The sequence below is a fragment of the Panthera onca genome, chromosome D2 (assembly GCF_046562875.1).
Source record: "Panthera onca isolate mPanOnc1 chromosome D2, mPanOnc1 haplotype 2, whole genome shotgun sequence".
NCBI classification, from domain to species: Eukaryota; Metazoa; Chordata; class Mammalia; order Carnivora; family Felidae; genus Panthera; species Panthera onca.
Window position 1 is genome coordinate 58,555,651 of NC_138349.1, and position 26,867 is coordinate 58,582,517.

The 26,867-nt window shown below is 35.3% G+C and overlaps 1 protein-coding gene across 12 annotated transcripts in view; it reads left to right on the plus strand.

The window, feature by feature from the left end:
- HERC4 (HECT and RLD domain containing E3 ubiquitin protein ligase 4) overlaps positions 1 to 25,877 on the plus strand; it is a 137,481-nt gene extending 111,604 nt beyond the window's left edge. For all 12 annotated transcript variants that reach the window (XM_060642616.3, XM_060642607.3, XM_060642610.3 and 9 more), the window contains 6 exons: positions 9,925 to 10,091; positions 10,730 to 10,796; positions 13,186 to 13,268; positions 18,159 to 18,342; positions 23,319 to 23,421; positions 24,609 to 25,877. In XM_060642616.3, the coding sequence (XP_060498599.1) occupies positions 9,925 to 10,091; positions 10,730 to 10,796; positions 13,186 to 13,268; positions 18,159 to 18,342; positions 23,319 to 23,421; positions 24,609 to 24,817 (813 nt within the window). In that variant the 3' untranslated portion in view covers positions 24,818 to 25,877. The remainder of the gene's footprint in view (positions 1 to 9,924; positions 10,092 to 10,729; positions 10,797 to 13,185; positions 13,269 to 18,158; positions 18,343 to 23,318; positions 23,422 to 24,608) is intronic.
- Positions 25,878 to 26,867: the final 990 nt, after the last annotated feature.

A 26,867-nucleotide genomic window follows, 5' to 3' on the forward strand; every position in this document is an offset into this window, starting at 1 on the left:
GTTGTAAGATTGTGTCAGATTTTAGGGCCTGTATGGTGCCACATAAGATGGGATTAGGGATAACCTGTGATTTTGAGGCTTCCTATGTTGAGAAACAGACATGTAAGACATGGTGGAGTAGTCCTGATGACCTTTGAGGTAGGTGGATAATCTGATTGAATTACAGTCTCCTTCTTGGCTTGGTCTTGTGGGGTAGTTTGTTAATGGTATGGTAGATAGAATTTAAGAGGGTATATGGGGTGGAGGCCTGTCCTGCTAGGAACACAGAGAGTTCTGTGGGACTTCATTCAGTTCTGCAGAGAGGTAATGTTTTGAGACCAGGGGTGGGGCAGTCTTAACAAGCTTTATTGTGGATCTCTGTGAGATCTTTTCAGTTTATCTTGATTTCACCAATGGGAGCCCTGTTGAACTGGTTCCTCTTTTGTGTACTTTTGATGTGTCCCAATTTTTCCTTAATTATTCTTTACATTTGGTACAATAAATGTTACAGGCTCTTCTTGTGTTTACCCCAGCTCTAGCATTAGCCTTTTTTCCTTAAAAGCCCTCGCTTCTTCAGATGGAAATAGTATTCAGAAATCGTGCTCTGAATGCTAAGTGTACTCAACTGCTACCAGATAGTCATTGCTTTCAGATTCTCAGCAGACAGAGTTAGGAACTATGTGTATGCACACACATATGCACACATCTCATGATTTCCAACATATGTATGGTTTCTAACTGTGAGATCATAGTGATATCTCTATACTATGCAAACACCATAGAGTTTACTCTAGCCTTCTTGTCCATTTTATGTGACTTAAATCACCAGTGAGAAACTTCATAGCTATCATCTTCAAGATACTTACTTAATCTACCCTGTATGTAGTCGCTCTTCTTGCTACACTGGCTGAAAGCTCAGCCCTAGACATACTGGACCACTACCTCAGAGTAAGTGTATTACCCTAAACCTCAGTCCTGACCAGGAGAGGGAGAAGGCAGAAGGCTATATTTTCTTTTAAAAACTTTTTTTAATGAAGTAAAATTCATAACAAAATTCACCATTTTAGGAGTTTTTTTAATGTACAATTCAGTGGCATTTAGTATATTCACAGTGTTGTGCAACCAGCACCACTTTCTAGTTCCAGAACATTTCATCACCTCAACAGGAAACCTGTACATATTAAGCGGTTATTTCTCATTTCCTTCTCCCTCCAGCCCCTGATAACCACTACTCTATTGTTTGTCTCTGTGGATTTGTCTTTTCTTGATATTTGCTATAAATGAAGTTGTACAATATGTGGCGTTTTGTGGCTGGCTTCTTTCACTTAGCATGCTTCTAAGGTTCATCCATGCTGTACCACATATCAGTACTTCGTTCCATTTAACTGAATAATACTCATTTGTATGAATATACCTCATTTTGTTTATCCATCAGTCAATAGACATTTGGGCTATTTACCTCTTTTGGTAAAATGCTCTGAATAATGCTGCTATGAACATTTATGTGCAAGTTTTTGTTTGCACACTGCAATTAGTTTGGGTGTATTCCTAGGAGTGGAATTGCTAGGTCATATTATAATTCAGTTTGACTTTTTAAGGAACCACCAAACTGTTTACCTCCCCATCAGCAGTATGTGAGGATTCCAATTTCTCTACTTCGTGGGCAACATTTGCTATTTTCCTTTTTTTTAAATTCTATATTTCAAAAATGTTTTTTATTTATATATATTTCTTATTAGTATAGTGGGTATGAAGTGCTGGGGTACTAAATTGCATTTCCTTAATGGCTAGTTGATGTGTTTGATTTGTCACATTCTTTAGCAAAATGTCTTTTAAGCCCTCTGCTCATTTTAAAATTAGATTGTCATTTTGTTGAGTTTGAAGAGTTCTTTGTATATTCTGGATACTGGACTCATCAGATATGTGATTTGCAAATATTCTCTCCCATTTTATGGTTGCCTTTTCACTTTCTTGATAATATCTTTTTGCACACAAAAGTTTTAAATTTTGTTGGAGTCTTATTTATCTTTTTTTTTCTTTTGTTGCATGTGCTTTTGGTGTCATAACTAAGAACCCATGGACTATTGCAAAGTCATGAAGATTAACCTGTGAATTTTCTTCTAAGAGTTTTACAGTTTTAGCTGTTATAGGTCTTTGGTCTATTTTGAGTTAATTTTTGGCTATGGTGTGAGGTAAGAGTTCAGCTTCATTCTCTGCATGTGAATAACTAGTTGTCCTACTATTATTTGTTAAAAAGGCTGTTGTTTCCTTACTGAATGGTTTTGGTACCCTTGTTGAAATTTAATTGACTACAAAAATATGGATTTATTTCTGGACTCTTAGTTTTTGTCCTTATGTCAGTACAGCACTATTTGTTTACTGTAGCTTTGTATAAATTTTATATTTGGTTTGTTCACTGCTAGGTAGAGAAATACAACTGATTATGCTCGCTTTGGCAGCACAGATACTAAAAGAAGTACAACTACTTTTTGTGTTTTAATCTTGTATTATGCAACTTTGCTAAATTCATTTATCAGCTCTAATAGATTGTTTTGTGGATGGGTTTTCTTTATACGAGATCATGGCATCCACAAATGCAATAGATTTAATTTTACTTCTTTCCTTCCAATTTAGATACCTTTATTTCTTTTTCTTGCATCTAATTGCCCTGGCTAGAACTTCCAGTATACTTTCAAATACAAGTTGGTAAGAGTGCACATGCTTTTGTTTTTCCTGATCTGGTGGGATGTTAGATTTTTCATAAATTCCTTTTTAACGTTAAGGAAGTTCTCTTTTATGCCTAGTTTGTTGAGTATATTTATCATGAAAGAGAGCGGTATTTTGTCAGATGCTTTTGTGCATCCAGATGATCATGTGGTTTCCTTCCTTCATTCCATTAATGTGATGTATTACATTGGTGCGTTTTCCTATGTTGAACCACCTTGTGTTCTTGAGATAAAGCCCACTTGGTCATGGTGTATAATACTTTAATATGCTGCTGGATTCAGTTTGCTAATATTCTGTTGATGATTTTTCTATCCTTATTTATTAAGAATACTGGTCTATAGATTTCTTTTTGGTGTTTGTGATGCCTTTGTCGGTATTTGGTGTCATGGTATTTGACCTCACAGATGAGTTAGAAAATGTTCCCTCTTCCATTTCTTGGAAGAGGAAAAATTGGTGTTAATTATTCTTTAAATGTTTGGTAGAATCTGGTCATAGGCTTTTCTTTGTTGGAAGGTTTTTTTGTTTATTTAATGTTTATTTTTTGAGAGTGAGAGAGTGCAAACACAGGAGAGGGTCAGAGAGAGGGAGACAGAGAACAAGAATTAGGCTCTGGCAGAGGCTCAAACTCAAGAACGCTGAGACCACAACTTGAGCCAAAGTCAGACACTTAACCCACTGAGCCACCCAGGTGCCCCTGTTGGAAGGTTTTTGATTAGTGATTCAGTTTCTTGTTACAGGTTGTGTTTCTTTTTCTTCTGGTGTCAGTTTGGTTGTTTGTATGTTCCTAGGAATTTGCCCATTTCATCTAGATTATCTATTTTGTTACACGGTTGTTCATAGTATTATCTTACAATCCTTTTTATTTCTGTAAGGATGATAGTAATGTCCCCACTTTCAATCCTGATTTTAGTAATGTGAGTCTTTTTTTTTTCTTGGTCATTCTAACTAAAGGTTTGTCAGTTTTGTTGCTTTTTTAAAAGAATCAACTTTTAGTTTTGTTGCTTCTATGTATTTTTCTCTCCTATATTTTATTTATCTCCACTTTCATCTTTATTGTTATCTCCCTCTACTAGCTTCAGGTTTAGTTTGCTCTTCTTTTTATAGTTCCTTAGGGTATGAAGTTTGATTATTGATTTGAGATATTTTTTCTTTTTTTTTTTTTTAATTTATTTTTTAATTTACATCCAAGTTAGTTACCATATAGTGCAGTAGTGATTTCAGTAGTAGATTCCAGTGATTCATTCCCTATGTATAACTCCCAGCAAGTGTCTTCCTTAATGCCCTTTACCCATTTAGCCCATCCCCCCACCCATTTTCTTTTTTAATATATATGTTTGTAACTACAAATTTACCTACGGATTGGGAATTATAAATTGCCTCTATAAATTGAAAAAGACTAAAATCATAAAAAATTAATTTTCTGACTACTATGGAATGAAACTGGAAATCAACAACAGAAGGAAATATAGAGGGTCCATGGCTGGCTCAGTCCAGTGGAGCTGCAACTCTTGATCTCCGGGTTCAAGCCCCACTTGGGTATATAGATTACTTAAAAATAAATCTATTAAAAAAAAACAAGGCAGAAGGAGGGGAGCCTGGGTGGCTTAGTCGTTTAAGCATCTCAAGTCATGATCTCACGTGGGTTCAAACCCTGTATCGGACTCTGCACTAACAGTGTGGAGCCTACTTGGGATTTTCTGTCTCCCTCCCTCCCTGCCCCCCCCCTAAAAAATAAATGAATAAACTTAAAATTTTTGGAGGCTTAATTTTTGACCTAACATATGGTCTTTCCTGGAAAATATCCTATTTGCGTTTGAGAATAATGTATTCTCTTGTTATTAAATGGAATGTTCCAAGCTGTCTGTTCAGTCTGGTCATTCTGTAGTGTTGTTCAGGTCCTCTATTTCCTTATTGATCTTCTGATTGTTATATCCATTATTGATATGTTGAATATTGGGATATTAAGCCTCCAACTATTATTTTAGAACCACATTTCTCCTGTCAATTGTGTCAGTTTTGTGTGTATTTTGAAGCTGTATTGTTAGGTATGTATATATTTACAAATGTTACATCTTCTTGGATTGATGCTTATCAGAATATGTCTTCATCTTTTGTAATAATTTTTAATTTAAAGTTTATTTTGTCTGATACTGGTATAGCCACTCATCTCTCTCTTGGTTACTAGTTACATGACGTATCATTTTTTTCAAACTCTCACTTTTTTTTTTCTTTTTTTTTTTTTTGAGAGAGTACAAACGAGGGAGGGGCAGAGAGAGGGGGACAGAGGATCTGAAGCAGGCTCTGCACTGACAACAGCAAGCCTGATGTGAGGCTCGAACTCGCGATCATGACCTAAGCTGAAGTCTGATGCTCAGCCAGCTGAGCCACCTGGGGACCCCTCAAACTTTCACCATCTAGTGTCTTTGAATTTAAAGTGAGGCTTGTAGACAGCATGTACAGCATCTTCCTAGACTTACTATGGAGTTATGTTTCAATAAACCCAGTGTAAACTGGAAATTTTATAAGTTAAACATGCATTGACTACACCTAACCTACCAAACATTAGAGTTTAGCCTAGCCTATACTAAACATGCTCAGAACAGCCTATAGTTGGGCAAAATCATCTTAAGCCTCTTTCATAACCAAATATTGAATATCACACGTAATTTATTGAATCGTAAACTGAAAATGAAAAATAGGCTGGTTGTATGGGCACAATGGTTATAAGTGTATTGGTCATTTACCCTCATGATTGCATGGCTAACTGGGAACTGTGGCTTACTGTCGCTGATCAGCACATAGTGCATATTGCTATCCCAGGAAAAGATCAAAATCTAAAATGTGAAGAATGGTTTCTACTGGTGGAGTATCACTTTTGCACCACTGTAAAATAAAAAAATCGGAAGTCGAACCATTGTAAAGTAGGGACTGGCTACAGTTGAATAATGGTTTTTTAAAATCTGTTCTGCTAGTTTCTGCCTTTTGATTGCAGAATTTAATTCATTTACATTTAAAGCTGTTACTGATAAGCACTTCTGCCATTTTACTGTTTGTTTCCTATAAGTCATATCTCTCTTACTCTTCAGTGCCTCCATTACTGTCTTTTTTAAAAATTTAATTGATTGTTTTGTCTAGTGTGTTTTTTTTATTCTTTTCTCATTTCCCTTTCTCTCTCTCTCTCTCTCTCTCTCTCTCTCTCTCTCTATATATATATATATATATATACACACATATTTTCTTTCCCTGAGTAGTTGCTCTGAGGATTACAATTAACACCTTAAATTTATAACAGTCTTGTTTGAATTAATACCAACTTCCATACTATGCAGAAACTCTGCTCCTGAAACAGCTCTGTCCCTTTCTCTTTGTTATTGTCACACCCTCCAGCTTTACATGTTGTATGCCCATTAATGTAGATTTATACTTACTTTACACGTTTGAGTTTTAAACCATATATAGAAAAAAAGGGAGTTACGAGTCAAAAATATAATAATTTTAACTTTTATATGTACTTGTGTAGCTACCTTTAACAGAGTTCTTTTCTTTGTATGGCTTTGAGTTACTGTGTGGCATCCTTTTCTTTCAGCCTACTGAACTTTAGCATTTCTTGTAAGGAAGGTCTAGTAGCAACAAACTCCCTCAGTTTTTCTTTATCTGAGATTTCCTGGATGTAGAATTCTTGCTTGACAGTTTTTTCTTTCAGCTCTTTAAATGTGTCATTCCACTGTCTTTGACATGCATGGTTTCTGATTAGAAATCAGCTATTAATCTTATTGAGGAGCCCTGCTGTGATGAGTTGCTTCTCTTTTGCTGCTTTCAACACTGTTTTTGTAATTGACTTTCAACACTTAGATTAAAATATGTCTGGATGTGGATTTTGAGTTTGTTGAGCTGCTTGGATGTTAGATTTATGACTTTTATCAAATTTAAGCAATTTTTAACCATTTCTTCATATATTCTTTCTGCCCCACTCCCTCCTTTCCTTGTGGGACTCTCCTGTTTATATGATGGTACACTTGATGGAATCCCACAGATCTGTTAGACTCTGTTCATACTTCTTCATTCTTTTTCTTGCTGCTGTTCCACAAAGTAGATAATCTCAATTGGCCTATCTTCAAGTTCATGGATTCTTTTTTCTGCCTGCTCAAATCTCTTGTACCCCTGCAGTGCATTTTTTGTTTCAGTTATTACACTTTTCAGCTCCAGAATTTTTAGTTCTTTTCCATAATTTCTCTTTCTTTACTGATACTGTCTATTTGAGGAGACATTGTTCTTCTGTTCTCTCCCCCCACTTCCCACCCCCATGGTTTCCTTTAGCTATTTGAGCATATTTAAGACAGTTGATTTAAAAAGTCTTCGTCTAGTAAATCCAGTGTCTGGGTGTTTCTCAACAGTTTATATTTAATTTTTTTTTCTTATGAATGGGCCATATTCTTTTTTTGCATGTCTCATAAATTTTTGTTGAATACTGGACACTTTTGAATACCAGACAATTATTTCTTTTGTCTTTTTCTTGTGATCCTTGGCTTTTTATTCACATTTAAGAATGTGACACTGAAAAGCTACCTAGTTTGAGTATATACATTTATGATTTACAGTCACCATTCATAGAGTGATTAGGTAGAGGTGTTTCAAAGAGAACCATCAATTGTCAACATATACAATTTGGCTGCCAGTGTTCTAGTAGTGTTCTGAACACTGGAAATGGAAGCTGGGATTTCTCATTGTTAACTATGCATACCTTCATTTGATCCACTTGTTTCTTTGTATGTGTATTCTATGTTTTGTTTTTTAATTTTTTTAATGTTTACTTATCTTAGAGAGAAACAGAGCATGAGCAGGGGAAGGGCAGAGAGAAAGGGAGACACAGAATCTGAAGCAGGCTGCAGGCTCTGAGCTGTCAGCACAGAGCCCAATGCAGGGCTTGAAACCATGAACTGCAAGATCATGACCAGAGCTGAAGTCAGAGGCTTAACCAACTGAGCCACCCAGGAGCCCCTGTTTTAACTTTTTAAATTACATTTTTAGTTGAAGTATAGTTGACATTCAATATAATATATATTAGTTTCAGGTGTGTAACATAGTGATTCATTAGTACACATAGTGTACATAGTGTATGTACAGTGCTCAAAGTGTAGTTACCATCTGTCACCATACAAAGCTGTTAAAATACTATTGACTACATTCCCTGTGCTCTACTTTATATCCGTGTGACTTATTTATTTTATAATTGGAGGATTATACCTCTTAACCCCCTTGAACCCTTTGATCCCTTTGTTTTTAATGCACCATCTGTCTCAGATTCCAGAGCCACTTTGGCTCATTGTCTCCAGAAAGGTAAGGGACTTTTCACCACATATCCTGTTTTCAACTACTGTAGTTAGTACCTCTGACTTTCAGAGTCTTATGTTTTACTAACTGAGCTAGCAGGGCTACTTGACTTTAAAGGTATTTTTGCTACTTCCATTCCCTGAGTCTGAAGCACAAATTAGCTTGTTTTTCATTGGCTTTTCTCTTAAGCTCCTGTTTCAGTTTAAGCTTCCTGAATCAGTTAACCACCCTACTACTAACCAGCCTACAGTTAACCATCTACTTTTCATATTTTGAAATATTATCATCTCTTTAGTGATATTAAAACCCTCCCCTGTTTTTTCTATTCTCTTTTATCTTGTGGGTTTATGCCCATTTTAATCCTTTATTCACGTTTAGAGGGATTTCAGGAGGAAGAGATATTAACATGTTATTCGGTCTGTCCTGTTCTAAAAGGACTTTCTGAACTTAAACACGGAATAGGACATCACAAAGGAAAAAGGCTGATTTGACCACTGGAAAAAACTGTGACATTTATGTATAATAAAAACGAGTATTAAGAAGTATATAGCAGACTGGGATATATATATATATATAATAGATATGACATAGGATAATACTCATAGTATATGAAGAATTCAAATACAAATATATAAGAAAACACTAGCTCCAAAAGGTAAATGGGCCAAGTATACAAAGAGGCATTTCACAAACACACACAAATCCCTAATTTTCAGTATCACTAGTAGACAAAAATACATACTAAACAAGTTTGCATTTTTTAACTCCTATAGAAATATGTGTCTGTGTGTGTGTACAGATGAAAATGGGAAAAGATAGCCATTTTCTTGGACTACAAATGTCAGTGTAAATTGGAATAGGTATGGAGGAAAACAGTTTGGGGTTATGCTTAAGTATCATTTGAGTTTGAAATTCTTCTTACAAATTAGAATTTCTCCTAAACAAACATTCCAAACTGTGCAGATGATACACATCATATTTGGAATATCACTAACTAGTTGGAATAACTAACACTGATAGTGCCTTTACTGTGTGCTACAGGAACCGGGCTACAAGTATTTTACATACATTAATCTCATCCTCACAACAACCTTATGAGATACTGTTTTTGTCTTTGAAAACATTGAGGCCAGATAGTGAATGAACAGGTGTGGAGCCCCAAATCTGATAAAAAATGTTTTTCTCTTTAACTGTCATGCTCACAGAATTTTCTGCTACTATATGTTGCTTCTCTAAAGATGAGGGGAAATAAGCATTGTTTTTGATGTTTTAATAATATAAAATCCAACTGTAGTAAAATAGTTAACTTTGCAGACCGTGGTACTTTTATATGAGTGATATGCAGCCATTAAAAATCATGTTTTAGAAGAATATTTAATGATAAAATACTTGTAATTAGAAGAATGAGAAGACCTTAAGTATAATGTTTTTAAATTATTTTTTTGAATTTACAGTTGATGAAAATATGTAAAAAAATTTTTTTAATCATTGTGAATGATTGGATTACATGCATTTATTTTCTTTTTGCCTTTTAAATCTTTGAAATTTTGAATATGTATAATTATGTAAGTCAGATTAAGTGTTCTAGTAATCATTTCATTTATTAATTTAATGATGTAGAAATGCTCATATTTCTGGGAGAAAAAGCCACTTGTGATTTTAGCAAGGTCTTAATTTTGTCTTAGAAAATATATTGATGGAAATAATGTAGAAATACTAACACTGATATTATCCCAGGGAGATATGCTTGAGAATAAGCTTTTTCTTGTTATTCATTACACTGTGTCTTCAAAATTTTCTACTACAAGTGTATGTTTTTGTCATCAGAAATAATGTAATATTTTAACTTGGAAAATAGTCTTTACTTTTTTTTTCTTTTATTTTTAGACATTTGAAGATAGTGATTTGTTCCATTTGATTGGTGTTATCTGTGGATTAGCAATTTATAATTTTACTATTGTGGACCTCCATTTTCCTTTGGCTTTGTATAAGAAACTGCTGAAAAAGAAGCCATCCTTGGATGATTTGAAGGAACTAGTGCCTGATGTTGGGAGGTTAGTTGTAAAAAGTGACAAGGATGGAGTGTAGGTAATAGAGAATGAGAAATGTACAGAAAGCTTTCCTTTTAAGAATAATTGTATTTTGTGCTTGTTGAATTTCCAAAATAAACAAAAACCCTTCTCATATTGGAGAACTCATTGTGTTACCCAGATCAAAATTTTCTACTGAAAGACTTCTGTGTATAAAACCATTCCCTAAATTTTTAGTAATTTAACAATATTTTACAAATATCAGATAATAAACTTAGGAAGGCAATGTTTCCTGAGAATAGTTAAATGATTTACTTGGACTTCTGATTACTTTCATTCCTAGCTGGAATACGTAAAGTTTCTTATTTATTACATAAAATGGAATAAAAATTGTATATGAATAAGAACAAATGTTAAAAATGGATGGACACATGGCCTTTGTATTTAGAAGAGATAAAAACCTTAGAGTGATTTATTTGTTCCTTCAAAATTGTTCATTAGCTTGCCATTACACATCTACCATTCTGAAACAAATACAAGAGTACAGATTCATAAAAGGATTTTATCAAGAATGAATGAGAAATATATATTTATCCATAAGCAAAATAGTCAAAATACTCAGTAATGTTTTACCTCAAAGAAAAATGTATATTGTTTTGCAGAAGCATGCAACAATTACTGGATTATCCAGAAGATGATGTCGAGGAAACATTTTGTCTTAATTTTACGGTAAGATGGAAAGACCTAGAATAACCTGATTATTCTTCATCCCTGCCTTATGGTTTTTGGTTTTTTTATGTTGACGAGTGGAATTCTTAACCCTTTAGCTAACATTTATTGAGCATTAACTGTTTGCTAGTCATAGTACATACATTATTTCATTTAATCCTCATAACAGTCCTATGAGATTGGTATTATTATCCTTATTTTACGGATGAAGAAAACTGAAAACAGTCATTACATGTCAGAAATAATATTTATACCCAGGTCTGTGACTTCAGAGCCTAGTGTTTTATCATTATGTTAAAGATCTTTACAAATACAAGAAGACCTCTTTATTCAAGTATTCATTTTTGAGTCTGCAGTTAATTACAAGAATCTTTAGAGAAGCAAAAGTTACTGTACATTAGAAAATTCAGTAATGAACTTACCACTTAAAAGATTAATTCCTACTCAGACATCCCTTTCTGCTTACATTAATATTTGTCCTTGCCTATTTACCTTACTGTTGAATGACATACCACAGTGCAAATGCAAATACATTGGAATGATATTTAGAAAAAGAAATTGCAAATCTTACCAAAGATACAGAATTTTGTTAATTTAGTGAAAGGGATGTTGAATAACTTATCCATCCACATGCAAAGCCCTTGACAAACAAGGATCTGGCAGAAGTAGACCAGTTGACAATTAAAGATGAGAAAATCAGCAAGGATTGTGAGAAAGCACTCCAGAATGGAATGGTTTAAGTGTTGTTAATTAGACTCTTGTGAAAATGGTAAAGCCTTTGGTCTTCTTTCTTTTTGTTTTTAAAAACTTTGTGTATTTGTTGTTCCCCCAAATAGTCCCCTTTATGATCTTGTGGTCAAATCTGACAGATACTATATTCTCCTATCCCACAATTTTCCAAAAAAATGATATGCCCCGGTCAAAAAAGTTTACCCATTTCTTGATCATTTTAAGAATTGGCACATAGTACAATTTTAAGAAAATTTGGCTAAAATGAAATAAGTGAATTTATTTTAATAAATAATGGTTGAATGGTTGGTTTCCCAGTGGTTTGATTCTTTAATTCAATTTCATTTATAAGAGAATCAATTATCTTTGAATTTTTTTGATTATCTCAATGGACTGAAACTTCGGGTTCCAAGCAATATAATTTCTAATTTATCAATGCCAAGTTTGTGAATGCTTTAGTATATTCAAGAACTATGGTAATTTAAACATTCCTTCCCACTGCCATTTTTTTTCCAGAAATTTTCAGTGAGTCTTTATTGCTTGCCTAATAATAGCTTTAGAATGGGCTTCAGAGTCTTATTTGTAATCTGGCTTTCTTTGTAACTTACACTATATTCCTCCATTAATAGCAAGTTTTATCATGTCACACAGTATTCTCTCATGTACCTTATCTTCCTGTTTTTTAGGGCCATATGTTTTCAGAATTTGATATTTACTGTCATATGTATCCTGTCCAGTCTCTATGCTCAGTCAGAAATTCCATCCCCTCTCAATCTTTGAGGGCCCTACTCATCCTTCTAGGTGCTTTTCAAAGGATATTTCTTCCTCAAGGTCTTTCATACTTCCTCCAGTTAGAGAGTGTTCTTTCCTCTGTGGTTCGATAGCATTTTGTTCATGTCTCTATTCAGCATTTATTTTAAGAAGTTGCTTATATAACACATTTCTCCTCCTTAACTAGATAGTAAATTCCACAGCAGGGATTTATTCATCTCTTATCATCTCAACCCCACCGTAATGTTTTATAGATAGCAGGTACTAAAAAAAAAAATGTTTTCATAGAAGAGGATAATCCAAAAAGAGGGAATAGAAGGAGAAAAGATACAAAGGTGGGAATGGTAATACTTATAGGAAAATTAGCAGACTAGTAAAGCAAATAAAAAGTTTCAAAATAACCAGCTATCTTTATAAACCAAATCATGCATACTGGAAAAACCATGTATGATCAAGAATGCAAACAAGACAGGAATATAAGAGTAGGAGCTGTCAAGTGAGAAGAATGCATGGCAGGTCTAGGCTGCATACATCTGGACCACCTGTATTCTGTTATATGTGCAAGGAAAACATCCTTTCTGATATTTTACTCCTGTAGTGATTGTTCTAAAGTCTTACACATAATAAATACTCCATTTCCTGTTCTTAACTAACCAAACATTTGGTAATTTGTAGTTAGTCACAGTAGGATTTCACACTACTACGGAGGATGAAAACTTCTAGTGTGGCTTTATTTAGAATTCACAAATAAGCTTATGGTAGTCACAGAATTTTACCTCAGCTTTATTCTTATATTTAATGAGAGAAAGGTAGACTATAATAATAGGTTATTAAAATCTAATAAGTTTTGAGTCTGACATTGACTTTTTTTAAAAATTTAAATTAATAGATCACAGTTGAAAACTTTGGTGCAACAGAAGTGAAAGAGCTGGTTCTAAATGGTGCAGACACAGCTGTTAACAAACAAAATCGGTAAGTGAATTATAGCAGCATCAGTGGTAGTAATAACTTTCCGTAGGCATTTTCTTCTGTATATAGAAACCTGTCACAGTCTTAAGTTTTTACTCAGGTAAAACTTACTTTTTGAATGGTTAGTAAGGAAGTAACTGCCTTTTGTTCCTGAAATCTCTTTAAGACATTAATAAAGAGATAAAAGATCATAACCAAAACAAAGAGAAGGGAAAGGAGACAACAGAAACCCATTTTTGGAAGCTAGAGAACAGGAGTAACTAACTAACTGGTCAACCAGAGAAAGTTGCAACATAGGAAGGAGTCAAGAAGGCAGCCAGTTTTTATATTGCTTAACTGCGGCTCAGGCATTGAGAATAAAAATGTTATTAGAAAGTGGGGCGCCTGGGTGGCACAGTCGGTTAAGCGTCTGACTTCAGCCAGGTCACGATCTCGCGGTCCGTGGGTTCGAGCCCCGCATCAGGCTCTGGGCTGATGGCTCGGAGCCTGGAGCCTGTTTCCGATTCTGTGTCTCCCTCTCTCTCTGCCCCTCCCCCGTTCATGCTCTGTCTCTCTCTGTCCCAAAAATAAATTAAAAAAACGTTGAAAAAAAAAATAAAAAAAAAAAATGTTAGAAAGTATATTGGGCTTAGGGGAATGCTGGAAATAGAAAGATTGCTGTTATAAAAAGCAGTTAAAAACCCATTTACCCATTTTCATTAGCACTACAATAGCCTGGCAACTTCCCTTTCTGGTCTAGGCAGAAGATTGGAAATTTACCTTCTGGAGAGATTGAACTAAAGGGACTTTGGATATTTTGAAGGGCGGGGGAGGCGCTGGGGGAAAGGGATACTTTAGATTTGAGTACAGTTAGGCACAACCAAGGGTAAGAGGCATACTGAAAACAAGTAGATTGAGTCTGCAGTTCCCCCTCTTTGGCACTGTGTGCTGGAGGATTCTTTGGGTAAACTGCCTCACTTTTAAGTATGAGTAGATAGCCAAAGATCGATGGACGTTTAAGGAAAAACCAAAACCGTCGAATGCCAAGGAAACAGAAACAATGCAGGATGAGGAAGAAAACTTCAAAAGAAAATGAAATCAGTATTCTTAAAATGATATAGATTAAAAATTACTGACTTAAAATTCAAAAAAGTTGAATTAAAAATTGAAAAAAAAATCACTGAAAGACATTTGTCAAATAAATGGTACCAAAAAACTTGCCAGAACAGAATGACATGCTTTCTTAAAAGACATGCCTTTAGGGGCGCCTGGGTGGCGCAGTCGGTTAAGCGTCCGACTTCAGCCAGGTCACGATCTCGCGGTCTGTGAGTTCGAGCCCCGCGTCAGGCTCTGGGCTGATGGCTCGGAGCCTGGAGCCTCTTTCCGATTCTGTGTCTCCCTCTCTCTCTGCCCCTCCCCCGTTCATGCTCTGTCTCTCTCTGTCCCAAAAATAAATAAAAAACGTTGAAAAAAAAAAAATTTTAAAAGACATGCCTTTAAAAATTGAAAGCATGGAAAGTTTAAAAAAAAAAAAAAAAAAGACATACTCAGGCAAAAGAGAATTTTCAAAATCCTAGGAGAATAAAGATTCCTAAAACCTTCCAGGAAAAAAAAATATACTGACCATATACAAAAAAGAACCAGAATAACCTCGAACTTTTCTAAAGAATGACACTGAAGCTGGGAGATCAAAATTCTGGGGAAAGATGATTTTTTAACTTAGAATTTTGTATCAGAACTGTCAAGTATGTGCATGTATATAAAAACATCTCCAGGCATCCAGAGTCTCAGAGAATCTACTTCCAGTGCATTTTTCTCAGGAAGTTACAGGAGGATGTGTTCTACCAAAACAAGGAATTAAACCAAGAAAGAGAAAGACACGGGATCAAAAAAAAAAAATACAATCCAATCTAGAAGAGAGGCAGAGGATTTCTTCTGCAGGAACAGCAGTGTGCAGAAGGTTTAGGAAAAAGCAGCCGATGTGGGTTAGATCAAGAGGATGGAGGCTCCAGGAGGGCTGTCTCCAGGAGAAAAATGCAGCTTTTGCTCCCTTACATAGTTGAATGAATCTAAAGAGATTGACATTTCTGTTAAAGTGAGGGATGAAGTAGCAAATTAAGGGAAGCAAAAGTTGTGGTTTTTTTTTTTTTTTAAATTTTTTAATGTTTGTTTATATTTGAGAGAGAGAAACAGAGGCAAGAGGGAGGGAGCAGAGAGAGAGAGGGAGACACAGAAGCAAAAACAGGCTCCAGGTTCTAAGCTGTCAGCACAGAGTCTGACGCGGGGCTTGAACCCACGGACCCATGAGATCATGACCTGAGCCGAAGTCGGACGCTTAACCGACTGAGCCACCCAGGTGCCCCAAACAAAAGTTCTTTTTAAGGAAAGGCAGGTAATAAAATATTCCAACTTAATTGTGAGCGATATTTATGATCATAAAAATGTCAACAGTGAACAGTGAGCCAAAAATTGTTATAATGGGAGCTTTAGGGGAAACAAAGTGAGAGAGGGGCAATTAAAAATAAGGTAAATCCTCACCTTCCACAATAGGTATTCAGTTCATTAGATTATATTTAAAATTGAAAATTAAGGAATAACATAACTGTGTTGTTGAAATTTGAAGGTAAATATCAGAAGTAATAGCGAAAAGTTAAGTTTATTTGCCTTCAGATATCAGGAATTTCTAATGGAAAGGAACAAGACAGAGAACTGCTTTGTTCTCTTCTTTGGTGTTACAATTCTTTAGACAAAGCCAGCTTATTGGCTGTTGCCAGGAGCTTTATTCAAATGGTTCTAATTCTGGTTCTGCTACTTAGTAACTGTGTAACTGTAGGTAAATTAGTCAATGTCTCCATGCCTCAGTCTCCTTTTCTGTAAAATGGGATGATAGATTGTACCTATTTCTTGGAGTTATTTTGAGGATTAAATGAGGCAATAATTTTAAGATGCTTAAAATAGTGCCTAGCACATGTACGTGCTCAGTAAATGTTGGCTGTTAGGATTATTACTATTTGACATTTAAAACTGTGTGTATGTCTTACTTTGATAAAAATAAACTGTTTTTTTAAAATAATGTGAAAATATTTAGGTCTTTCTAATTATCCTTTCTTTAAAAAAATCTTGGTTTTGAAAACTGTGATTTAGAAAGGTTTTTAGCCTACTATTAAAGTATTATGTTAAGTTTTTTAACTTAGTTAATAATTTAAAGAATTTTTATCTTTGTACTACCAATGCTAGATAAAGTGTTGAAGATAAAAATATTAGCACATAAAGCAATTTAGCCTTTTGTGCTTAAAGCAGATAAATTTCTAATACAGATAAATTTCACTTTCTAATTAGACGAATTATAAAATTATGCATTACAAAATTATCTGCCTCTTTTCATCAGAACCTAATAGCATATGTTACTGATTTTTCCTTAGGCCCACCCAATTTTATATTGACCCCTGTAACCTTCTTTTTTCTGTTTATAAATTCACTTTGAAATTATTTTATAATTGCTAAGAAGATTATCTATAGATAACTAAATTTGCCAGTATCCCAGAATTATCCTTTTGAATTTGGAGGACTGGAATATAAAATATTGAAATACCCCTGGTACCCATTCTCATAATTTGTTTGACCAGATAATAGTTGCATAAAATAATTGTGGCTAACAGAACAAATTGAATAAAACTATAGTGCTAATTCCTGGGTAAAGGGACTTTTGTTTGTTTGTTTATAGTTTACTTTAGTATCATAACAGGCAGGAAAAGACATCAGAAGTGTTTGTTATATATATGTGTGTGTACTTATATGTATATGCACATACTTCTGAACAGAAATGGCACTTGTAATCTTTTAATGAAGTGCTTAATAACCCTTTGAGGTATTTATTCATTCATTTATTTCTAAGAGAGAGAGCATGCAGTGAGCAGGGGGAGAGGCAGAGGGAGAGAGGATCTTAACCAAGCTCCATGCCCAGTGCAGAGCCAATCTCATGACCTGAGCCAAAATCTAGAGTCACTGACTGAGCCATCAGGAGTCCCTGAGATACTTAGTTTTTAAAATAAATTTTGTTGGGGTGCCTGGCTGATTTCATCAGTAGACCATGTGACTCTTAATCTTAAAGTCGTGAGTTCAAGCACCACTTTGGGTATAGAGCCTACTTAAAAAAAAATAAAAATGTGTTTTCAGATTCCTTGAAACCCAACGAAAAACAGGTAGACTGTTGTCTGTCAAATAGTCTGTATCTCAAAGCTCTCATTTTTTCATCACCTGGTATTTTTAACAGATGACTCTTTTTAGGGATGCATTTGAAGTGGTGCATATAAATCTCAATAATCTGTGAATATTTAAAAATTATTTTGATAGACATTTGTGTCCCTTTAGGAAATGACATTTCACCTTGGAATAGCCTACCTAATTAGGCTATGAATGATAGATGAAGTCTGCATGCCTCCTAGATAATAGTGGATTTTTATACAGAAAGAATAATAAATTTCTCTATAAAGACTTTGTCCACTTAGGGGTGCCTGGGTGGCTCAGTCGGTTAAATGTCCAACTTCGGCTCAGGTCATGATCTTGTAGTTTGTGGGTTTGAGCCCCGTGTCAGGCTCTATGCTGACAGCTCCGAGCCTGGAATCTGTTTCAGATTTCAGATTCTGTGTCTCCCTCTTGCTTTCTGCCCCTCCCCCGCTCATGCTCTCGCTCACTCGCTCTGTCTCTCTCTCTCTCTCTCTAGCTCTCTCTCAAAAATAAACATTAAAAAAAAAAAAAAAGGCTTTGTCCACTTAGAATCCTGCTCATACTTTCTCAGTTTTATAGCTAAGTAGCAAAAAGTACACGAGATCAAACTTTTAATAAGACTGCATATCTGTTCTCCATAAAAAATTATTTTTATATTCTGTGCCATGTGTGCCTTTTCATTTCTAGGCAAGAGTTTGTTGATGCTTATGTGGATTACATATTCAATAAATCAGTGGCTTCCTTGTTTGATGCTTTTCACGCGGGCTTTCACAAGGTCTGTGGAGGAAAGGTCCTTCAGCTCTTCCAGCCAAATGAACTACAAGCAATGGTTATTGGAAATACAAATTATGATTGGAAGGAACTGGAAAAGGTAAGGGAAAACAAATCAATGAAATTGTCTCAATGGAAAGGCAAAAGGAAAATGTGGTTTATTGATAGAAAAATTGCCCTCTTGTTTATTGTTTTCCATTTTACACTATTTATTAGTCATATTTATAGGAAAGTACTATATACATCCTTTTCCACAATGAATGAATTTAGTTGTATATGAATTAGATACCATTTTTGTATTTGTGGTATTGGTAGTTTTCTTATGGAAAAATGTCATTTATGACAGAGGTCAGATAGAAGTCCCAGCTAAAACTGAGTTTTCATTCTGCCCAATCATAAAACCATTATGAAAAACATTCACATTACTTAACACCTTTGTTTATTTTTTTTCCTGCTTACTCTCAATGCTAAATTTTTTTAGCAGAGAATAAATAATATTTGTGATCTCCATTATTAGTGTTAGCCAATAAAGGGATCTTTGGGGAGAAGATTGGGAATTTTTAAACAACTTTTTTCTTTTCTTTCTCTATACCAATCATTCTCAGATATTTCTTCAGATAAACATTGAATAAAAAGTGCTAGGTTAGATCAGCTTTGAGAAAGATGTATTCAAGTTTGACCTATAAAATTTTCCGTCTTTGTAATCCAACTCTGATACAGTTTTTTGCATTAATAGTTTAATACTGTGTACCCATTAAGTTAGCTAACAAGTCTAACAAGGATACAAAGCATTGGTAACTTTCATGCATTGCTGGTAGGAATACAGATTGTATAGCTACTTTGGAAAGAGTTTGGCATTTTCTTTCAGGGTTAAATATGCACTTACTACATCACCTAGCAGTTCTACCCTAAGGTATTAAGTTACATTCACACAAAATCTGTAAATAAGAGGGTATGGGATGTAATTGTTTAATGAGTACAGAGTTTCAGCTTAGCAGCTTAGCTTAGTTCTGGAGATGCATGGTGGTGATGGTTGGGTAGCCGTATGAATGAACTTAGTACCACCAAACTGTACACTTAAAATGGGTTAAGATGGTAAACTTTCTTATAGGTATTTGACCACAATTTTGTTTAATTATGTTTTTAAAACTCTGCAAACATGTCAAAAACTAGAAACAGCCCAGATGTCCTTCAGTGGGTGAATGGATAAAGCAACCTGGAGTACATCCATACAGTAGGGTACTACTGAACAATAAAAAGGGGTGCACTACTGATACGTGCAACAACTGGGATGACTCTTAGATCCTTATGCAGAGTGAAGAAGCCAGTCTCAAGGATTACATACCATATGATTCCATGCATGTGACATTTTTGAAAAGGCAAAACTATGGTGAACTGGATATATGACTGTAGAGAGTAGCGCAGGAGAGTTCTTGGGGTGACGGAAGTGTTCAGTATCCTGATTGTGGCAGTAGGTACACAAGTCTATCCATAGAACTATACCCACACTGGAAAAAAGTCAATTTTACTGTGTATTAATTTAGGGAATAAATTTTTTAATTTAAAAAATAATTAGGACTTCTGGTTGAACATACTACAGTAAACACGTTTGCTCCTTTCCAAAATCTCACTAGAATAATAATAAAGGAATAAAAATAGGAATACACAGACAGAAAAAAATATAAAAGTACCATGAACAAGAGAAAATAATTTTGGAAGATGGAAAATATGTGGATGAGTTGATGAGTGACTAGAGCAAAGAAATTTGAATTGTAAGCCTCCTGAGGGACAGAGGTTTTAAGAGACAACTCATTTCACACCATAGAAATTTTAAAAGGCTCAGGAATTGGTACATGGTCTTGCTGTAGTGGCGGATTGTGTGGTTAGGCTAAAAGCAATAGAGTTACTTCAAAGCTAAGTTAAAGAATTGTAGACCCCTCAGCTTCTCTATCCTACCCAGGAGACAAGTCTAGAGAAGACCACAGAATCTGGGAAACCAGGTGGAACTGAGGAAAGTTGGTAGGCAAGTTTATATCCTCCAGGAAAGAGATTAAAAATTTATTTTTTGGGGCGCCTGGGTGGCTCAGTCGGTTAAGCGGCCAACTTCGGCTCAGGTCATGATCTCACAGTCTGTGAGTTCGAGCCCCGCGTCGGGCTCTGTGCTGACAGCTCAGAGCCTGGTGCCTATTTCAGATTCTGTGTCTCCCTCTCTCTCACCCTCCCCCGTTCATGCTCTGTCTCTCTCTGTCTCAAAAATAAATAAACGTTAAAAAAAAAAAAATTAAAAAAAAATTTATTTTTTGGGGTAAATTGATCTGCTAAAGAGAAGAAAGCTGAACTGATTTTAAGGAGACCCCAGTAGAAATGGACTCCACCTCCAGTCATCCTAAAATAAAAATGATGTAATGGCCTCCAGTCACACTTAGCATCCCACACAGTTTGTCCTTTTTGCCCATCTCCTATGGTTCTTCCTCTCACTCACATTGCTTCAGTTTTTATGGCCTCTTTGCTGAACCAGTCTTGAGGGCTTTCTATTTAGCTATTCCCTGTGCCTGGAATTCTTTTTCACCTTGATCATTCCAAATGCTTCTTGCTCTTACTTCCTTTATGTCTTTATACCTTCTCAGAGACTTTTACTGGCTAACTTACCTAAAATTGGATATGTGCACACACACCCCCACTCCCACACCCTGTCACCCTTCCCTGCTTTATTTTCTCTTTGAATTTGACAATATAAATTTTACTTAATGGTCTTTACTGTCTGTTGCTGTTTTCCCCCACAACAATGTAAGCACCATGAAGGCAGGGTTTTTGTTTCTCTCTTCACTGCTATATTCCCAGAGCCTAGAAGAGCACTAGTAAATACTTAAAACCATGTCTGAAGATATAATTGATAGAAATAATCATTTAGTAAGATGGCTTTTTTTTTTTTTTTTTTAGTATATTTTAGTGTACTTAATATGCTTGGTTTCTTCCATTGTATACCTGATTCATTATAATTTCAGTGACTAGGATTTGTGACTTTAAATGCTCTTTCTTCATCAGGACTGTGTACACACTCCCCAGAACCATTTAGAGGTTTTTTAATTAAAAAGAAAGATAAAAAACTTTAACCATGTTCCTTTCATTCCCCCCTAACATGCTCATAGTCTATAATTCATAATCCATTAATTGATTGCTAGAATTTCAGCCATTTTTTCCAGACCTGTTTATAAGTAAATAGAAAGTATTGTGTAGATGTCAAGAGTTCAGTCATTGAGATAACCATGGCTACAAATAGAGCCCAAAATTTAAGAAGACCATTAGTAAATACTTGTTGAGCCCCTATGGATACCTAATACTATGCAAGAGATTAGGGAGATATCAGTAAATAAGGTTGAGACATGGTCTTTGCCCTATAATAAGGAAAGTGGACATTAACTTTGTTGAATACTAAGGAAGAGAGTTCAGTGAATGGTATATAAAGAGGAACTTAACCTAGGCTGTACAAATCTGGGAAAGCATCTCAGTAGATGGTAGTAAGGTACTCTACAAGGTAAGTAAGGACTTGGTTCACTGCAGTTTCCCCAAGACTCCAAATTTTGACTGAAACTCTCTCTATATGTTGAATGAATCACTGAGTGAATTTGGTGACATTTAATCTGAGTCCTAAAGGATAAATAGAAATTAGCCTGATGAACAAATAAAAAAAGGAGGATGTGTCTAAGTGGTCTAGGCTGAGGGAACAGTGTGTCCAAAGGCCCTGATGCTGGAAGATTCTTGTTAAGAACTAAAAGTTAAGGCCAATTGTGGCTGAATTTTAAAGAACACTTTACAGTGTAATATTCCCTCTCCCCTCCCTACCCCCTTTTCTGTTAGTGCTAGTATTTTTTTTTTTTTTTTTTTTTTTTGAGAGAGAGAGAGAGTGAAAGAGAGATGGAAAACACTAGCAGGGGAGGGGCAGAGGGAGAGGGAAAAAGAGAGAGTCCCAAGCAGGCTCTGCTTTGTCAGTTGCAGAGCCTGATGAAGGGCTTGATCCCATGAACTGTGAGATCATGACCTGAGTCTAAATCAAGAGTCAGACACTCAGTCCTTTAAGCCACCCAGAGGTTCCAGTGCTAGTATTTTTTTTTAAGGAGAAGTGTATTAGCTCTGTTGGTACAAATGACCCCAAAATTCAGTGGCTTAAAAGTAACAGTGAACATTTATTTTCTCACATATTTTCAGTGGGTCAGGAATTCAGAATGGCTTTAACTAGATAGTTTTAGCTTAGGCATCTCTCATGAGGTTTTCATGCAGTTAAGATACTGATTGGTGCTTTAGTCATCTGAAGGCTTGATTAAGGATAGATTCCCTTCCAAGATGGTGCACTCATAAGACCATTGGCTAAAAGCCTAGTGTCTCACCATGAAGACCATTCCATGGTGCTCTTTGAGTATCCTCATGACAGCTGGCTCTCCCCACAGTGAATGATCAAAAAGAGATTGCAGCCACAGAGTTTATGATCCAGCCTCAGAAGGCATGTATTTCTCATACCTGCAGTATCCTAATGATTATACAGTCAGGCCCATACACTGTGAGAGGGGACTGCACAAGCGCATGAAGAACAGGAGGCACAGAGATCATTGGGAGCCATCGTGGAAACTGACTACCACAGAAAATTATTGTCCTTAGTACTTTTTTTTTTTTTTTTAAGTAAAGATAGAATGTAAAGTAAGTGATTTCTGTTCATGAATATAGGAAGAGAATTTTATAATTATCACAGATAACTAATTCTTTGTTGAACTTTAATGCATTAACATTTTAGTAATTCTAGTTTATCCTTTAGATATTTACTTTTGAATATAATACAACCCTGTTGTATTCTTTGAAGTGGTGGGGAGACATTTCTGCTGATTGGAACATTTTCTTGCCTTTCCCTAGAACTAACAGTTCCAAATTGCAAAATGCCTGGGAAATAGTAGGTAATCAGCTGAATTGCATGAGTTTCAAAATCCTGGACAGTGTTAGCTTTTGTGCTAATAAGAAGGCCAGTCTGTTAGATTCAAGACAAAACTAACATCCTTTAATATTAATGAACGATTATGTTGTTTTTAGAATACAGAATACAAAGGGGAGTATTGGGCAGAACATCCAACGATAAAAATATTTTGGGAAGTATTTCATGAATTGCCGTTGGAAAAGAAAAAACAATTTCTGTGTAAGTATTTCTAACTAGTCCTATGTTTTATAGGAAATAGAATTCACAAACATTTTCATAGATTAACTGATTGACTTTGTTGGATAAAGTTTTTCCTTTTAGTAGTATTGCAGGGTACTGCTTTTAATTTTCAATTAGAGTGAATTTTTGACCTGCATTCTTCATTACATGTCTTTTCTTATTTTGAAAGGTACATTCAGTTTGCCTCCAAAATAGAATTAGTTCTTTCAAATGAAAAAACTATAAATAATTACAGTAAACTGGGGCTGTAATTCCTTTTAGAATTTCTAAAAGGTTTCTAGAGGATAGCTTTTTTTTTTTCATTCAGTCTTTTTTTTTTTTGCTTATGCGTCAAAACTTTGGAAATTCTGTAGAAAATAGAACTTTGCCAGGATGTAGTACTTTTTAATACCTAAGCTCTGTCTTACATGTGTTAAATTTCTATTCTAATTGAAATTTGTATTCCCTTTGATACTCCTGCTATTGCCAGGAATATTTTGTCAATCTCTTTTTTGATAGTTGTAATGAGAATCTTGGTAAAATTATTTTGTATATTTTAAGGATGACAGGCTGTTCTCAAGTGACTTGAGTTTCAAGTTTATTTATTTAGAGAGAACACAAGTTGGGGAGGAACAAAGAGTGAGGGAGAGAGAGAGAATCCCAAGCAGGCTCCTCTCTGAGCATGATGCAGGGCTTGAACTCACAAACCGTGAGATCCTGACCTGAGCCAAAACCGAGAGTAGGACGCTTAACCAACTGAGCCACCCAGGGTGCCCCAAGATTACACTCTTTCTTAAAATATTTATTTTTGAGAGCATGCACAAGCGGGGATGGGGCAGAGAGGGGGGCGGGATAGAGGATCCAAAGCAGGCTCTGCACTGACAGCGGAGAACCTGACGTGGGGTTCAAAGTGATGAACCGTGAGATCATGATCTGAGCCAAAGTCAGATGCTTAACTGCACCACCCAGGTGCCCCAAGATTACATTTTTAAAGAAAAAATATTGTATGGATATGTAATACGTAGGTCTCAAAAATCATGCTATCATAAATTCTGGAGATAGGCTTCTACATTAGAGCAAATGTTAATTAATGTAAAGGTTTGGCATGGTGACTGTACCAAATAACTTAGTACTCTATATTATAGTTTTGATAAAAGTGGTTGGCTGAATGATTTTTTTCTTGGTAGTATTTTTGACAGGTAGTGATCGCATTCCTATTCTTGGTATGAAGAGTCTAAAACTAGTCATCCAGTCAACAGGAGGTGGTGAGGAATATCTCCCAGTTTCCCATACCTGTTTTAATCTTCTGGATCTTCCAAAATATACAGAAAAGGAAACTCTACGCTCTAAACTGATTCAAGCAATTGATCATAATGAAGGCTTCAGTTTAATATAACTTTGGAAATAGAACTGATCAGTTTATTGCAAAAGCATTAAACTATTTGTGTTTTTTTTGTGGTGATGAGTTCAACAAGGTGACAAGAGGTACTATTATAATTCTTACTTGCAAAATGTTCAGTGCTATGAGTATTCATGAAAGCCAAAAAAATATTAAAAGGAATATGAACAAACTGTTAATATTAAGCTTATTGTACAGAACCATGGATTTTTTTTTGCCATCTTCCAATAAACATACAAGTATTGTGAATACATCAAAGTTTTACTAACATGAATTTTAAGGGTTTGCATATTTCACAAATGATCTGGTGTGTGAGTGCATGGGTATGTTGCTTAATTTTTCTTCAATCACTGAGTGAAAAACCTTTACCTTTGGCCTGCAATAGTCATTCAATTATTTTTTCATTTTGTAAATAATGTTAAGTTTTGTAATAAAATAGTTATGTTCTGATACCAGTACAGTTTCTATGGTTGTAATTGAACTGAGCTGACTTTTAAAAGGATTAACAATTATGATTAAATCTTATTCTGATGATCTATAAAAGCAAAAAATTAGCATGATGAAATACAATCTTTGCTTTTTAACTAGAATAAATGTTCTTGTGCAAAACTAAATTACAGATAGGAGTTATCTAAATAACTTGTAGTTCTTTCCTTTTGTGAATCTGGAGATGCTACTGATAAAGGGCAGCTTAATCAGGAAGTTTAATAAGTATTTAGTATTGGAGGAACTTTGTCCTGCAGTTGCCAGGAATAGAACCTGGCTACTTTGAGAACCAATCACCGGCTTATAGCTTGCAGAACTTTTGATGCTACAGGTTGGTATTTAGTCAGAATTTTCAGTGCTTTAGAACTCTCCTTGAATTTTTAGAAGCAGATCTTAACACAGTTTTATGGTGCTGATGCTTAGTTATCTCCTGTGATTAACTGTAACAGTGAGTTGATGCAACAACACATGTGACTTTCTGCTCTAATGCAAATATTTATTTTTTAAATTTATTTTAAAAAATGCCGTGAAAATTGTTTAAGTAATAAAGATTTATTGGTTTAATATTTAACCTTTCAGTGGTTCTCATAACATTCAAAATGTCTCAGGGAAGAGTCTTAAATTTTGGATTGTTACCATACCCATACAAAATTGTCTATTTCACAGAGGTCTCCAATTTTCTTAGCTGTAACTCCAAAACCCAAAACAACTCTGAAAAAAAAATTACATATCTCATTTTGCAGCAAAACTTGATTTGAATTGTTGAGGCTATTATTTATGGTATTAAATGAGACTGTATATTTTACTATGGTGATGTTAATAGGTTTGATTTTAATGTGTTTGATGTTAGGTACTGCCTCAGACCCTGTGGAGTGCTTTAAAAAATTCTTTAACATTCATAATTCCAAAATGCAAATGAGTCCAAGGGTTTTGGAGAAGGGATTGTGGACCTGTACTTTTCAGTTTAACTTAAAAACGTCTACTGTTGAGCCATAGGTGTCTTTTTACAGATGGAAGCCCTTGAACAGCATTCTCATACATGATAATTTAGCTCAAAGTAGCACTCTTCCCTGTGAAAACTCTTCCATTTCCCTGGGCATCCATTTCTATTTTTTCTTATTTATTTTGAGAGAGAGACAGAATGTGAGCCAGGGAGGGGCAGAGCTACAGGGGGACAGAGGATCCAAAGTGGTTTCGGCAGAGATCCTGATGGGGGGGCTTGAACTCACAAACCACGAGATAATGACATGAACCGAAGTCAGGTGCTTAACTGAGCCACCCGGCCACCCCCAATGTGCATCCATTTCTTGTGGGTAGTGAGTGTTCACATTGAACACACCTAAATGTGTCAGGTGATTTTTTTTCTTCAGTAACCTTTATGCTATGTAGCTGATCTGTGAAATAGTGGCCACTTTGGACTAATACGGATGGATTTCATTGAACAATATTTTAATAAGGACCTGGCTGTCATCTTATCTAGGCACCTGCACAACAGTACAAGGCTTAATTCGGGTGAGTCTGATACTCTTTTCCTTCCTGTGTTGCTGCAGACATAAATAGC